Source organism: Zootermopsis nevadensis, unplaced genomic scaffold (assembly GCF_977971745.1).
Source record: "Zootermopsis nevadensis isolate Lab colony 2312 unplaced genomic scaffold, Znev_1.0 Znev_ptg000017l, whole genome shotgun sequence".
Classification (NCBI taxonomy): Eukaryota; Metazoa; Arthropoda; class Insecta; order Blattodea; family Termopsidae; genus Zootermopsis; species Zootermopsis nevadensis.
The window spans coordinates 1,822,257-1,836,964 of record NW_028259149.1 but is presented as its reverse complement, the minus strand read 5'-3'; the positions used below and the strand labels follow the sequence as shown (position 1 = coordinate 1,836,964).

The window sequence follows — 14,708 nt, the reverse complement described above, 5'->3', positions numbered from 1 at the left end:
TTCTTTGTTTACCCGAAATATGAACATTAATTTGTGTACTAAGCAGCGCATGACAGAGGCTACGTGGCCTATGGTGAAAATCGTGAACATTCAAAAAATTTGGTAATGGGTTCAAAACCCATTCCATGCACGGATGTGTGTTCACGTTCTATGAGATGTATTGTTCAGCGTAGGCTGAGGTATTTTGACAGGTTGACGCCCCAATCCCCAGTTGATTCCACGACATTTTCTATAGTCAGAATATCTTGGAAGTTGTTGATGGTATATGCCAAAAAGAAGCTGATCATCGGAAATAATTTTGTCTACATGCAGAGTACCTTGTTTATGAGCACAGAAGTTGATAGTTATAAATCACCAGGTACTGACCTAATTCTGGGAATACTGAACCAGGAAGAAGATAGCATAACACTACATCCTGAGATACAAAATATTTTAAATTCTATATGGAAAAATGAATAATTAACAAAACATTGAAAACAGTCCAAATTCCTATACACAGGGGTTATTGTATTATCACTATGTATAATGTAATTTTTAAAGTGATTGTAACGTAAATTTCGTACTTTTGTTGTAGTTTTTCCCATTGCCGCTGAGAGCGCTTGTGATTTGTGGAAACCAACAAATTCTCTTCTGTAATTCCCTAAGATCGTTGAGTAAGGGTAGGTGGTAAACGTGATCCTTAATGTGTACCCACAGGAAAAAATCTGCTGATGTGATATCCGGTGAACGAAGTGGCCAAGCGATTGGACCTGCTCGACCAATCCACAGAGCTCGGAAGTGGACATCCAAACATGCTCGGACATCTGTATGGAAGTGAAGAGGTGCACCATCTTGCTGATATTGAGTTGCACCCTTCGTTTGTTCGAACCACAACACATATTGTGCTCTTTCCTCGCCACGATAAGTTTCAATTGTGTTTACCGCAATTCACAAGCGCTCTCAGCGGCAATGTAAAGAACTACAACATACAAACAAAACTTGAGGTTACGCCCTACAGATATCTGGTGATATCAGCACATTTTGGCCTAGGTAACACTGTTACAGTTCTTCAAAGTTGTGCAGCTACATTTGACTTACCCTGTATACTTCAGTTGTGCAGAAAGTACAAGAATTTTGAAATGCTGTTATCTGTTTGGCTATAAATGTTAGTCTGTGCTTTAAGTTATTCAACAATACTTCATTTGCTGGGTGGGACGTTTGACAAAACCTCATCACGCCTTTAAGGTTTCATGTCACAGTACATAATGCACTCTCATCCTAACCTTTTACTGTCCTCAGACTCTTTGGCCTATGACATTTATTACACACGAGTTGCTCTCTGGGAATTAAAATCAAACTTTTCACTTACTCAAGTTTTGAAAGAATGAATTCATCTAGAAATAGCATGAAGGGTCTCAAATTGTGTACGCGTTGCCGTTTTGGGGCAGTTTCTTAGTGTACAAGGCAGAGTTTAGAAGTGAAACATGTACATACAGCCTAGTATTCTGTGATAACAGACATGGGAAAGAACTCACATTGAAGAACTGATGCTGCATGATGTCCTGCTTGATGGTCTTCCCTGATGTTAACCGTTTTAATGGCATTTTCTCCAAAAGGCCTCTGACAAAACGTGACCCTCTGGATGTGAAATTCTTAGGGATCGCTGGCGTCTGTTGCACAATTTTTCTGTAAAAGATAGATTCATTTTGCCATTAAAACATACATTCAAAATCAATCTGTATAATGCCACTCACTGTTATGCGTTCTTTGCTCGAACTGCAAATGGAGAATGCATAATGGGCTTATCACGTGTGTCCAGTCAACGCTACTCAACCCACTGGACGGAATTGGATAAATTTATTTTGGAGGTTGTCCATTCTCCATGACCTCAATATAATACTCTAATATCCTATGAGCAGTGATAGAAAAATGATGGATGAGGAAAATCTGGTGCCTAAGGTAGGTGGTGGATTCGTTGTTGTTGTTGTTTCTTGGTTCTACAACCCAACTGAGTGTTTTTACCGCCTCCTTTTCGGAGGTTTCCTAGTGTTTGAGTGACCAACCCACTGACACTGCACAATTTCTACTCAATCATGATTTGATTGCAGACCGATCCAGCAGTGAATCGGGAGACATTGAAGTTGATTAATTAAATACAGTGGAGGATCTAGAGTACGGGAGGTGGCCATGATTTCTTCTATGGTTATCGAACATCAAGATGTAATAATAAAGCGTGTTCGGTAAGTGGGATACGAAAGTATTCATTTGACTTACCTGCTTCTTCTCGAGTTTCCTGTGTCCACTGGCATTGAGATGCTACACCGCCTCGTCAGGTTTGGCAACTGCGATGTCGCCATCCTGAAAGCAGTTTCGAAACAAACCGATTTCCTCCTTCAGCTCCTTGTAATCATATGAAATCCTATCTACAGCCTGATTCAGTCTGTTCAGCCTGTTGACGATATCATCATTGTATTTAACTTTTCTGCAGTTCTTCTCCGCCATGTTAACATGTCTTCTCTCATTTGTGAAAGAAATCATATCTGCAGGCTCACCCATTGTGTCGATATGTTCCTGATCTTCGTTTGTTTCATTATGGCGTTGCTTCGTCAGGTCCTTTATTTTAACATTCATTTTCTTATTATCTAAAGCAATTATCTCGATAGCTTCACACAGTCTGTTGATGTTCTCTTCATTTTCTTTCTTTTCATTGTGGTGCTTCTCCTCCAGTTCTGCCATCTTAACTAGGAACTTCTTATTTTCTGAGGAGATCCTCTCTATAGCTTCATTCAGTTTTTTTATGGTTTCCTGATTTCCTTTCTTTTCATTCTGGTGCTGCTCCTGCAGTTCGGAAATTTTATCTATAAAATTATCAGTTTTGAACGTGCGTACAGCCTCATTAAGTGCCTTGATGGCCTCATTATTTTTCTCTTCATTGCGACGCTGCTCTGTTACCTCCCTCATTTTATCTAGCAGTGTTTCATTTTCGAAAGAGATCCTCTCTACAGCTTCCTTCAGTTTGCTGATGGTTTCCAGAAGGTCCTGCTCCGTTTTAGCATCCACTTTCCCGACTTCATTTAGTCTCATAGGACATTTATTTGATCCAAGTCCGAACATGAATTTTTCGACGTCGTCCAGCCTCTTCTGAATAGCTGTTAGATCACCCCGTAACTTTTTATTAGTCTTTTCTGTTACATCGCAGCTTTTGAAGTTGTGTGCTGCATCCACTTCCTCCCTCTGCTGCCCTTCATGTTGGGAAGTTACCGTTGAAAGACGTTCCTCGTTTGTCTGTTCTGAAGATACTCTCTTCTCTTCATCGAGGTTCTTCACCTTGGTCCTGCATTAAAACAATTTTAATTACATTGCATTTAATTATTATTTTTATTATTATAGCAACACTGTACTTTAAATTCAACACGAAAAACATACACAAATTTATATGTAATCTTCACGTACAATATATTAAAGACGTGTTTTTCGACAAGAAAGCATTTTTCTGGTTTCTTCGATCCTTTCAATTGTATTACACGTAAGCCTGTAGTACATTGCCATATGTTCAAAACATGCTAAATTTATTACTCTTTTAATGCATAGAAATGTAAATGTAATTTATTTTGTGTTGTTAAAGAGAGTAAGTATTTTATCGGTAATAACGTCGCGGGGATAATTGTAACATTGATAATTGAGACGTCTGTAACATGTTACAGTTGAGCCCAGCAACATTAAAATCGTAAACGAAAGCATTTTTACCGATTTTATATTAATTTCGCAGAAAGGATGACATATCAGGTACATTAACCTTCATAGGTTTTTTTTCACGGGGTCAATAGTAAAAACACGATTTTGTAATAATATTTACAAAATAGAAATACAAGACATTCTTGAAATTAGTTTTAAAAGTGCATGTACAATCATAATTAAGTAGCCATCTTGCCGTGTTAATTTTACTATTAAGCTGCTACAGTTGACCTTCTGCCCTATGTATAATTTGTAAATAGGCATTATGCATGCTAATGACATTGTAAGTTCTCTTTTGGAATTCCCAGTAGGTGTCGTGAGATCTCCCTTTCTGGACACGCATGTCACAGTAGTTATTTGGGAAGGGTCAGTCGTGAGGTTCGGATTAAGTTTGGAATCAGACATCAAACCAAACTAATTATCATGATTGGGCTTTGGTAAGGTACTTCGCGGCTTGATTTCAAACAAGGGGAGACGTGTTCTCCGATTAGAACTTCTGATAGAGACCCGGCCCTAATATGATTTTGCTTCGAAACTTCATTCTAAATCGTGCCCTAAGCCATATTCAAAACTCTATGAAGTATTTCATTAGTATTAAATAATTCAATTTAAAAAGTGATGGTGAAAGTTGTAGGTGCGTCATGAAGTAATTCAAGATTTAACGCGGTCCTTCCCATACAACAGCGCGAGTTAGTGATGCAAAACTTTGTCCTGTGATTTATAATTTTAGTCACATTGAATATACATAAATTAATATGACGCGTTTCTCCTCAGTCATCAAAGTAGATACTGACGGTCGGCCCAAAAATGTCTCGCTGGCATTCTACTGAATGTTCCCATTTAATATTAACTGGGAGTAATCTTTTGTCTACAAATTCGGGCACTCTGGGTGCGAAAGGAACGGTTTTAAACATTATGGGCATCGTCTGATTTCTAACGTATGCACGAGTCGAAAATAAATTATACAATTGCTCACCGGAGACAGTTGGTTGTGAAAACATCTTTGATTTCATTTATGGCATCACACTATTCCATCTCAACACACACGTGAGGAAAACTTAAAAACTTTAGTCAATAAAGAATCAGGTACTTTTATTTGTCGGATTATCTCAACAGTAACGATATTGTAAGATTTGAGGTTTTCACAGCGGTGAATATGAAGATTTCTGCCTTCTGAGTTGTTGTGCTGTGTGATCTGGTCAATGCTAACCAACGTTTCAGAGGTCATAGTGCCTCCTTCATCAGAGCGATGAATGTACCAATAGACCAACCAACCAACGAACCAAAAAGCTAACTAAGGGCGGAGGTCTTCGCAAGCGCAAGACATCGTCCCTTTGCTAAGTAACAACATTCCTGCTTACGAAACGCATTGCTGGAAATGTTAACAGAGCCTTATAACTAAAAACGGAAATTTTGCTAACGCTAACAGGGATCCGTCGTGGCGGGAGCCTCGACCATTCAAACTGGAGTCTGTTGCTGCTGATGGGAGGTTATCCCGTCAGGCAATTGTCCAAAGAATTTGGTTGGTTGGTTCTCTGAGGTTTGAACCCAGAGAGGGAGGGGCCGTTTCAAGGCTTCTGCGGCTTGTGGGGGGGAGATCACTTCAGCTGAGGGCCTCCGTGATCGGAGGGGGGGGGGGTGGCGGGCAGTGCCCCTATTAAATTATACCCTGGGATTCGCCTTACAACTGAGGAAAAGCACGGAAACCTCAGTCAGTGTAGCCGAGTGGACTGACCACTCTTTGCGCCGACTAGGCCGTCTTTTGGCGACAGCCTCGGCTGGAGTGCTGAACATCAGTCCCCCTCGGTTGCCCTTGGGTGACCTCTGAGAGACCTCGTTCGGCACGAGTGCCTCCCGAGTTGCCGGACTAAGGGGTTCCCCACACCAGCTAACTTCGAGCAAACCTCTCAAACAGTGCTCAAACGTCCTTCCAGTCATCCACGTCCGCACGTCGTGCCATGTGGGCTGCAGTTGTGCAGGGCGGTCTTCTCTCCCCTGTGCTCTTCAGTCTGTATGTCAACGACATACCCACACCGTCCCGCCACGTCGAGTTAGCACAGTACGCGGACGACACGGCTCTAGTAGCCACGTCCCGTAGCCCAACGCCTGGAGACCTACCTCAGTAGACTTGAGCTCTGGCTCAGGGCCTGGAGGATTGCTATCAACGTCTCGAAGAGCACCGCGGTTCTCTTCGTTTCGGCGAGAAGACGCATCCAACAGCCCAGAGCGGTGCAGTTTCTCGGACAGCCGATCCAATGGGTCAAAACTGCGCGGTATCTGGGGGTCACCCTTGACGCCGGGCTTATCTGGTCGGCGCACGTCAACCAGGTGGGAAAGAAGGCGGCGCAACGATTAGGTGTGCTAGGCCCGCTCATCAATAGGAGAAGTGGCCTGTCCATCAGGAACGGTGTGCTGCTCTATAAGCAGCTCATCCGTCCCATGATATTACGCATGCCCGATCCGGAGGTCAGCTGCCAGCAAGCACGTCAGCAAGCTGCAAGTGTTGCAATCCAAGTGTCTTCGCATTGTTACTAACGAGCCTTGGTACGTTAGTAACAGGCAAATACATGAGGATTTGGGGATCCCGCTCTTTGCCGACCACATCAGAGCACTGACTGAGAGATTTGACTCGAGGTTAGCTGGTGCGGGGAACCCCTTAGTCCGGCAACTCGGGAGGCACTCGTGCCGAACGAGGGCTCTCAGAGGTCACCCAAGGGCAACCGAGGGGGACTGATGTTCAGCACTCCAGCCGAGGCTGTCCCCAAAGAGGCCAAGTCGGCGCAACCAGTGTTCAGACCACTCAGCTACCCTGACTAGGGATTTCCGTGCTTTTCCTCAGTTGTAAGGCGAATGCCAGGGTATAATTTAATAGGGGCACGGCCCGCCACCCTCGATCACGGAGGCTCTCAGCTGAAGTGACCCCCCAAGCCGCAGAGGCCTTCAGCCGAAACGGCTCCTCCCTCTCTGGGTTCAAACCCCAGAGAACCAACAAACCAAATTCTTTGGACAATTACCTGACGGGATAACCTCCCATCAGCAGCAACAGACCCCAGTTTGAACGGTCGAGGTTCCCGCCACGACGGATCCCTGTTACCGTTAGCAAAATTTCCGTTTTTAGTTATAAGGCTCTGTTACCATTTCCAGCAATGCGTTTCGTACGCAGCAATGGTGTTACCCAGCAAGGGACGATGTCTTGCGCTTGCGCAGGACTCCGCCCTTAGTTAGCTTTTTTGGTTGGTCGATTGGCTATTGGCATAATCATCGCCCTGATGACGGAGGCACTATGACCTCTGAACGTTGGTTATCATCAACCAGACTACACAGCGCAACAACCCACAAGGCTGAAATCTTCAGTACCGATATTCTTTGAACATTCGACGTGGTTCTAAAATTTGATTTCAATGTGAATTACTGAGATAGTGAAGTGACACATTCTCCATGCGATCACAGACACAAATCACTGCTGTAGCTTATCGTAAAACAAAACCATCTCGTCTACCTTCAGTATACGTGAGCCAATAACCGAAGCAGTTGATGCACCACGTGTTCATAACTTTGAGTGTGGCTCTTGTAACAGTGAACTTTACATACCTGGCCTTGGTGCCCCCGTCGCTCTCTTCTCCCTTGGCATTCTCGCTTTCCTTGTCACGTTTCGAACGTTCCTGGAAGAGAGAAGATGCGATTCACTAAACCCTGGCAAATCGGATGTCCCGTCATAACACTGACAATGTTACAGTACTCACGGCATCTCTGCCGTTACAAAAATGAACACTTATCCTGAAAATTTCCCGTTACGGCATATAAAATATTGGTTTGTGAGGTGTCATCGCAAGTGAAGATGCAATTGTTTAAATTCGCTAATTGTCGCTGGGATCCACGCCTCGGTTTTTATTGGAGTTTAAGCTACACTGCAATAGAATAATGTGGAATGGATCTCGGTATTAGCATGAAAAGTCACGTCAGTTAAAAGGCTGAAATTTTGACGAAGTGTAAGCAGGGAAATTTTGTGTGTTTGGTCATTATTTATTTTACACTAAAGTTAAAATGTCTAGTTACACGAGATTATAAAATTAAAGGAAATTCTAAACTCTGGATGGGTCAGATACATAAAATGTTATTACAGGCCTTTGTGTAAGTAATCTGTCTAAAGCATTTCAGCAGTGGATACTAAAATTTTGCGTAAATAATCCATTACTTTCAGGCACGGTTCACTTGAGTTCTTAACGAAAATGTAAAAGTATTAATCGGCCAAACTTACAAAGTTCCTATTAACGCCAGAAATTTAGTTTTCTAACCAGACTAGATTTTAATTTCACACAGAGTCAGGCATGATAATGACTATCTTTTTGGGATGTTTCTCCTTATAGACTGGTAGAATTGGACCAGCGTTCCAGATATGGTTACTGTCTCCATCACCAGGTCGATTACAGTGGTCTCATTAGGCACCACCGATGCCTTCGTCAAATTCTACCGCATTATACGGCCTAACATCCCTCAAGACGGTAATCTTCAGCTTTATAACTGTTTCATTTAACTCTTCAATCCTAGAATTGAGAGGTATTCTACTTAGTTGTACTTAAGCACACATCTACTGCAGAGTATCTGAAGCTCCTGTAAACCTACATACGGATCCTAGCGTCAGTTAGCATAATTAAACATGTAAGTATCAGTTTACACATCTTTATAACAGATCATTCACTTCTCAGTCCTTGTACCTGAAGAACACCTGCTTAGATTGATGTATGTAGTGCAGAGCAAGTAATTTGATGTGGGGCAAAGTCGTGAACTTGGTTATTCTCACAGGCTACATGTTTAAATATCGGGGCAGATGTTCTTTTCAGTTATAACATTTATTTTTATTTTTGTTAAGAACCATGTCTAGTAAAAATTTCAGTTGGAATAGTGTGTTCTGTTCGAGAGCTCACTCCGCCACACTTATCATTCAAGAAAGAAAACTAGAAACAAACCATAAAGCATCTTTTCATACTGCCTTAATTTTTGCTTCTACAAATCTTAAGATGTCAGTTTCACATTTAAGTAAATCAAGTCTACAGCTAATTCAAATATAACTGTTGTGTTAAGATCTTGATTTTAATTTCTTAGCTCCAAGTTTAGTTGAAATTCACTGTCATACTGAAGGATCGAAATGACTTTCGCATTACTGCCATGTTTTATTCCCTTTACAATATCACAGATAAATATCTTCGAAACTCTATTGACGTACATCGTTTCAGGATTATGTGTTAATTTTGAAAATCCTTTGATTCTTAAAGAAACTGTACGTAAACGTCCGTTAGGTGTTGGCTTCCTCTCATCAAACATCCACATTTTAGCGTTTGCATTGTCGTTCTCTGAATGTACACTTATAATTGTAAGATACGAATAGTAATGCTTAAAGCACAGGAAGGGTTTTAAAATTTTCTTCCAGATCATCGCTTCAAATTCTGCCTCTTCATTCATGAACATCCTTACAAATTTTTGTACTTCTAATTTACGTATATTTAATGTTCTTTCAAACAAACAGGGTTTAACTTACTAACGAAAAGGCTGAAGCAAAGTGTTTCTTGAAAACATGATAGTCGTTCGAGTAGTCAAGAAATCCCCCAAATTTTATGGGACTTCAGATTCAGCACCGAGGTCACAAGATCCCGTTACCTGCCCTTGTCCAATGCCTTATGAATCCAATCAACAATTTTCCATCCGTTGCTTTAGTTTCATTTTAATATTGTCCTCTCAATTACGCCTAGAAATTCATGTCGTCTTTCCTCTTTAGTCATTCCCAAGAACATTTTTACCCAGTTTATACCTGCAACAATCAAGCTGTACGTTTTCAACTAACTAACTAACTAGATGGCTTACCGAAACCGAAGGTTCATCACCGAATTAACCAAAGCCCTCCACCGGACCCTGTCCTGGGCCAACAAAATCCAGTCTCCTTCAACTCCTATCTCCCATACATCCCGCCTGACATTATCCTCCCATCTACGTCTACCACCAAGATCTGCACCGGCGGCGGCTCCAGGCGGGCTCGCGCCCTGACCCTTCCGCGCACACCGCCGCGCCCTCCTACTCGCCGGGGCTTCAGCTTACACGCCTTTGCCTTCCGGCGGCCGGGTATAGGCACGGAGCTTTAGCGCCATCCATTTTCAGGGTCTCTTCCCCTCAGGTTTCCCGATCAATACCCGGTGCACACCTCTTGTCCCATCCATGCGCGCTACATGTCCCGCCAATCTTATTCTTCTCGACTTAATCACCCTCACAATACTGGGGGAGGAGTGAAGATTTTAAGCTGATCATTATGCAGTTTTCTCCATGCCCCATCGTCTTCTCTCCTATGCCCAAATATCCTCCTCTAAACCCGATTCTCAAATACCTGCAATCTGTGTTCCTCCCTCATAATGAGAGACCATGTTTCGCACCCATACAAAACAACGGGCAAATTTATTGTTTTGTATATTTTAATTTTCAGGTTTTTTAAAATCAGACGGGAAGACAAAATATTTTGAACTGAGAAGTAGCAAGCATTTTCAGAATTTAATCTCCTCCTAACTTCCTCATGAGTGTCATTTTGATTTGTTATTGTTGTTCCCAGATATTTGAACTTTGTAACCCTTTCAAAGGACTTATTAGCTACCCTAAGATAATTTTGCCCGCCTGTCTTCTGATGACGAGATACTAACATGTACTTAGTTTTTTCTGAATTTACTTCCAGCCCCACTTGTCTACCAGCCTCTAGTAAAACTTCTGCGTTCCTCTTTATTGTATGTATATCGTCCCCCAATAAATTAACATCATCAGCAAATGCCAATAGCTGATGTGTCCCGTTCAATTGCAAACCCTCATGCCTATCTCGGACCTTCCTGATGGCATATTCTAGCGCAAAGTTAAAGAGCAAGGGAGACGAAGCATCTCCTTGTTTCAGACCGTTCTTGTTGAAGAATGTCTCAGATACATATTTACCTACTCGAATTTTGCTACAGGTTTCATTTAAGCACATTTATATTAGACCCACTAGCTTCTTTGGTATACCAAATTCAATAAGAATATTATGTAACACTTCTCTCTTCACCGAGACATAGGCTTTTTTGAAATCTATAAATAATTGATGAACAGTCCCACCGAACTCCCATTTTTTATCTAGTATCCGACGAATGCTAAAGTTCTGATCAATCGTTAATCTGTTTCCTCTGAACCCACACTGATGATCCCCAATAATTTCATTCGCATATGGAGTTAATTTTGCCAAAAGAATGTTTGATAGAATTTTGTATGAGGTTGATATCAGAGAAAATCCTCGGTAATTACCACACTCAGTCTTGTCCCCCTTCTTATTAACAGGAATAATTATGGATTCCTTCTATTGTTGTGGCATCTCTTCCTTATCCCAAATTAACTGAATAAGCTTATGGATCCTCATATGCAACCCTTTGCCACCTGCCTTAATTAATTCTGCTGGAATCTGATCGATACCTGGAGATTTATAACTTTTCAACTTCCCAATGGCTAGTTCCACTTCATCTAAGCTAGGTTCTGGCACCAACAGTGCAGCTGTATGCATTTTAATCTGTCTAATATCACGAGTCTCATGAACATTTAAGAGCTCGCTAAAGAAATTTTTCCACCTATTCACTATTTCAATTGGATCTGCAAGCAAATTGCCACTATCATCCTTTAACAAATTGGTCTGGGGTTGGTATCCTTTCTTAAAGTTATTAATGCCTCTGTACAGATCTCTGAAAGTTTTTTCCTTATTATTTGTCTCAAGTTCAGCAATTTTGCCCTTCAGGTATTCCCTTTTCTTATTCCCAAAGGTTCTACTAGCCTCATGTCTCACGTTACATAGATTATCCGCATTTGTTTTGTTTGGGTCCTGCAACCATTGAAATTTTGTTTGCTTCCTTCGATCTATTAATTTGGAACATTCTTCATCAAACCACGGTTTATTTTGCTTTCTCCTGTAGTATCCTAGTTTCTCTTTGGCTGAAATACGATTGATGCAGTTTCTGAAATTTTCCCACTCCCTGTTGATGTCCACACTTTCATTATCCTCATTTGCCTCTAAAATTTGAAACCTATTCGAAATTTCAACTTGATATTGTTCCTTTGCCTCTCCCTCACTTAATTTTTTCAAATCAAATCTTTCTGTATCAAAATTTTGTTTAGTTCGTCTACTTACTGAAAGCCGCTCCCTCACTTTTGCTACCACCAGATAATGATCAGTGTCGCAATCTGCTCCTCTGAATGATCTCACATCAATTACATTTGTCTGCCTTCTCTTATCTACTAAAACATGATCTATTTGATTGTGTGTTCTGCCATCTGGGGAAGTCCAAGTGTATTTATGAACATCACGGTGTGGAAATTTTGTACTTTTTACAATTACATCTTTTGACGTAGCGAAGGTTACTGCTCTGACGCCATTATCATTACTAAGTGCATGGAGACTCTCCCTGCCTATTGTGGGTTTGAAGACATCCTCCCTCCCAATTCTTGCATTGAAATCTCCTAGCAGAATTTTCATGTGATACTTGCCAAATATATCAAATACTGATTCCAATTCTTCATAAAAGCTATCCTTGATATCATCGCTTTTGTCCTCAGTTGGGGCACGAACATTAAGGACAATGATGTCGCACCAACGTCCTTCCAAAATTACGTAAGACAACCGGTCACTAACAAATTCTACTCTCTTAACTGCTGCCCTAATTCTGCAATGAACCCGTCCCTAACTGATGATTGTCACTTCCCTTTTCATAGAAAAATGTGAAATTGTCCACTGGGATAGTGCCCTCCCCCTCCAATCGCACTTCCTGCACTGCCACTAAGTCTAACTTATAATTCTCTAATTCCCTACTCACTGATTTCAGTGCCCCAGCCTTATAGAGGCTCCTAATGTTCCAAGTACCAAATCTCATGTCATTTTTCAATTGCCGTGGTCATACCATAAGAGTCCGTCCTGGTCCGAGGCTTAGTTAATTTTTTCGTAATGTTGCTTTAATTACGGTGAAATTTTGTTAGCCTTACGCCCAACCCCCAACCTGGAAGACCAGGGTATCACTCTTAGTCTGTCGCATCGCCTTAGACCTGTCCGGCTTGGGTGACCCTACCATAAAATAAGCAGAATATAAAATACATTAATACGGAGGACGTAAATACACAGGAAAATTGCAACTAAATACATTAGCATATTTATAAAAATAATTTAAATCAATTAAGCGAATTGTACTATTATAGAATGTGAAGATGTGTGACAATTTTCGTCTCGAATATGTCCAAGTCTCTGCAGACGACATTAACAGCTGATGCGCATCTAGCAGAAGGACTGTTTTTGATCAATGGGCTAAAACTGAACATAGAAAAATCTCTCAGATTCAGCATCAGCTTGACCCTAGGAGCCAGATATTGGATTAATAAAATGTAGACAGGTTACGAGATTAGTTACTGTAGATTTAGATTTAGTGAAGCCATGCTGACAAGGATTTAATTTAGACTTTATGTAATGTGAGATATGAACATAAATAACAAGTTCAAATAATTTGGAAGAAGTATTAAGTATAGAAATGGGTCGGTAGTTACTAACAGTGGCAGAGCTGCCTTTTTTAAGAACAGGAACTACTGCTACCTGTTTCCATAAAATAAGGAAATAATAATAATAATAATAGTAATTAAGTTACAATTGAATTGTGATGAAAACATACACTTAACTTAAGACAGTTTATCTTGACTAGGAATCCTACTAAATTTGTTATTGCTGCTGAAGACTGTTATTTTTTTACTTACAGGACTATCGGCGGTAAGTCTCGAATAATTTTTCCTAGACTTCCACATTATGATCAAAAGAATAATAAAAGTATGTTGCCTCTCACTCCAATACTCCCTGCGGTTTGCATACTATGGAAACCGGAGTTGTTGAATCACAACAATTGAAGATCGCAGCGAAGTTGATTTCTATTGTTGAGAGACAGGCTGTTTATTGACTCCGTGTTTAAAATGATGTTCCATTGTAGTCATCTGCAATGTGTACATTGTTGTAAATGGATTATTAGGAAAATATAAACAGTTTGTTTCATTGTGACATAGTTCCATTTGTTTTGTTTATTCTGATCTTTTATTTTGCTTAGTGAATAAATAAATTTACTAAAATTGAAGAGCTTTACCTTCCACGGAGAGTTTTAACAAGGTTTTATTCAGCGTAGGCAATTAATTGCGAAAAAAATCACGTACTTTCACCCGAATTGCTGATTTCGTTAAATCGTCATACATTTTTCAAAAAACAAGTAATGTTGCGAATTCTTCCCGGGCTAGTGTGTTATTACCAGCTTTCGAATCTCTTCGGATTCTTTACACGCTAGACTTCCCTATTCCTGTAACTTGAGATATCATTTCTGAATTATCCTGGCACTAATTATTGAGCGGGTAAAGGACACACCTTCATTCACCGCTTGTAAGAGGTTTACTTCTTTTATGTTTTACAAAAGAATTATCAGCCATCTTGAATGCGTTCTTACAAAACACTTAATTTTATTCTAATATATACACTGCTGTAACTTCATATTTTACACACTGTAACCGCTAATCAATCCGTGTACTTTCATATGTCAATTCTATACTTGTCAGAAAGCCAACTTTTATGTGCTACGATATAAGTTTTTGTATAATCCACTTATTGTCCTGCTTTTCTTTTCTTAGTTTATCATTCCTTTATAGAGTATTTATATTCTGGAATATTGTAAGCTTGGATCGGAAATGGACAGCCGATACTAAGTGATATAGCGAGGCTTTAGAAATTACGAGACTTGGAAATTCCTTGGTACATAAATTACCTGCGCTTAGCCCAAGTGGGTTTTGCCGCTCATTAGGGATGCCCTTTAGAACTCCCTGAGGATTGGTGGGATAGGGTAGGACTTTTCGAACCGAAACTGGACCAACACGAACAGGAGTTGATGTTACATTCCCTTTTTGGGCAAAGCTGGGAATTTTCTTTGTCCAGCCGT

General features: G+C 40.7%; 1 protein-coding gene across 2 annotated transcripts; it reads right to left on the bottom strand.

Moving 5' to 3' along the window:
- Positions 1-2,253: 2,253 nt before the first annotated feature.
- LOC147873610 (uncharacterized) lies at positions 2,254-13,597 on the bottom strand. 2 transcript variants are annotated; one of them, XM_087350034.1, is made up of 4 exons: positions 13,495-13,588; positions 12,657-12,817; positions 7,306-7,376; positions 2,254-3,313 (listed from the first exon to the last, which is right to left on the bottom strand). In XM_087350034.1, the coding sequence occupies exons 2-4, from the start codon at positions 12,657-12,659 to the stop codon at positions 2,296-2,298; spliced, it is 1,092 nt and encodes a 363-aa protein (XP_087206160.1). In that variant the 5' UTR covers positions 12,660-12,817; positions 13,495-13,588; the 3' UTR covers positions 2,254-2,295. The 2 variants fall into 2 exon arrangements, with proteins under 2 accessions (XP_087206160.1, XP_087206158.1); XM_087350032.1 differs by lacking the exon at positions 12,657-12,817 and having other exon boundaries at positions 13,495-13,597.
- Positions 13,598-14,708: the final 1,111 nt, after the last annotated feature.

Excerpts from the sequence above, each read along its gene's own strand:
- LOC147873610 (XM_087350032.1), bottom strand. The coding sequence starts at position 13,542 with ATGTGGAAGTCTAGGAAAAATTATTCGAGACTTACCGCCGATAGTCCT. Across the intron at positions 7,377-13,494 it reads GACTTACCGCCGATAGTCCT|GAACGTTCGAAACGTGACAA; the intron begins GTAAGTAAAAAA and ends TCTCTCTTCCAG. Across the intron at positions 3,314-7,305 it reads GACGGGGGCACCAAGGCCAG|GACCAAGGTGAAGAACCTCG; the intron begins GTATGTAAAGTT and ends GTTTTAATGCAG.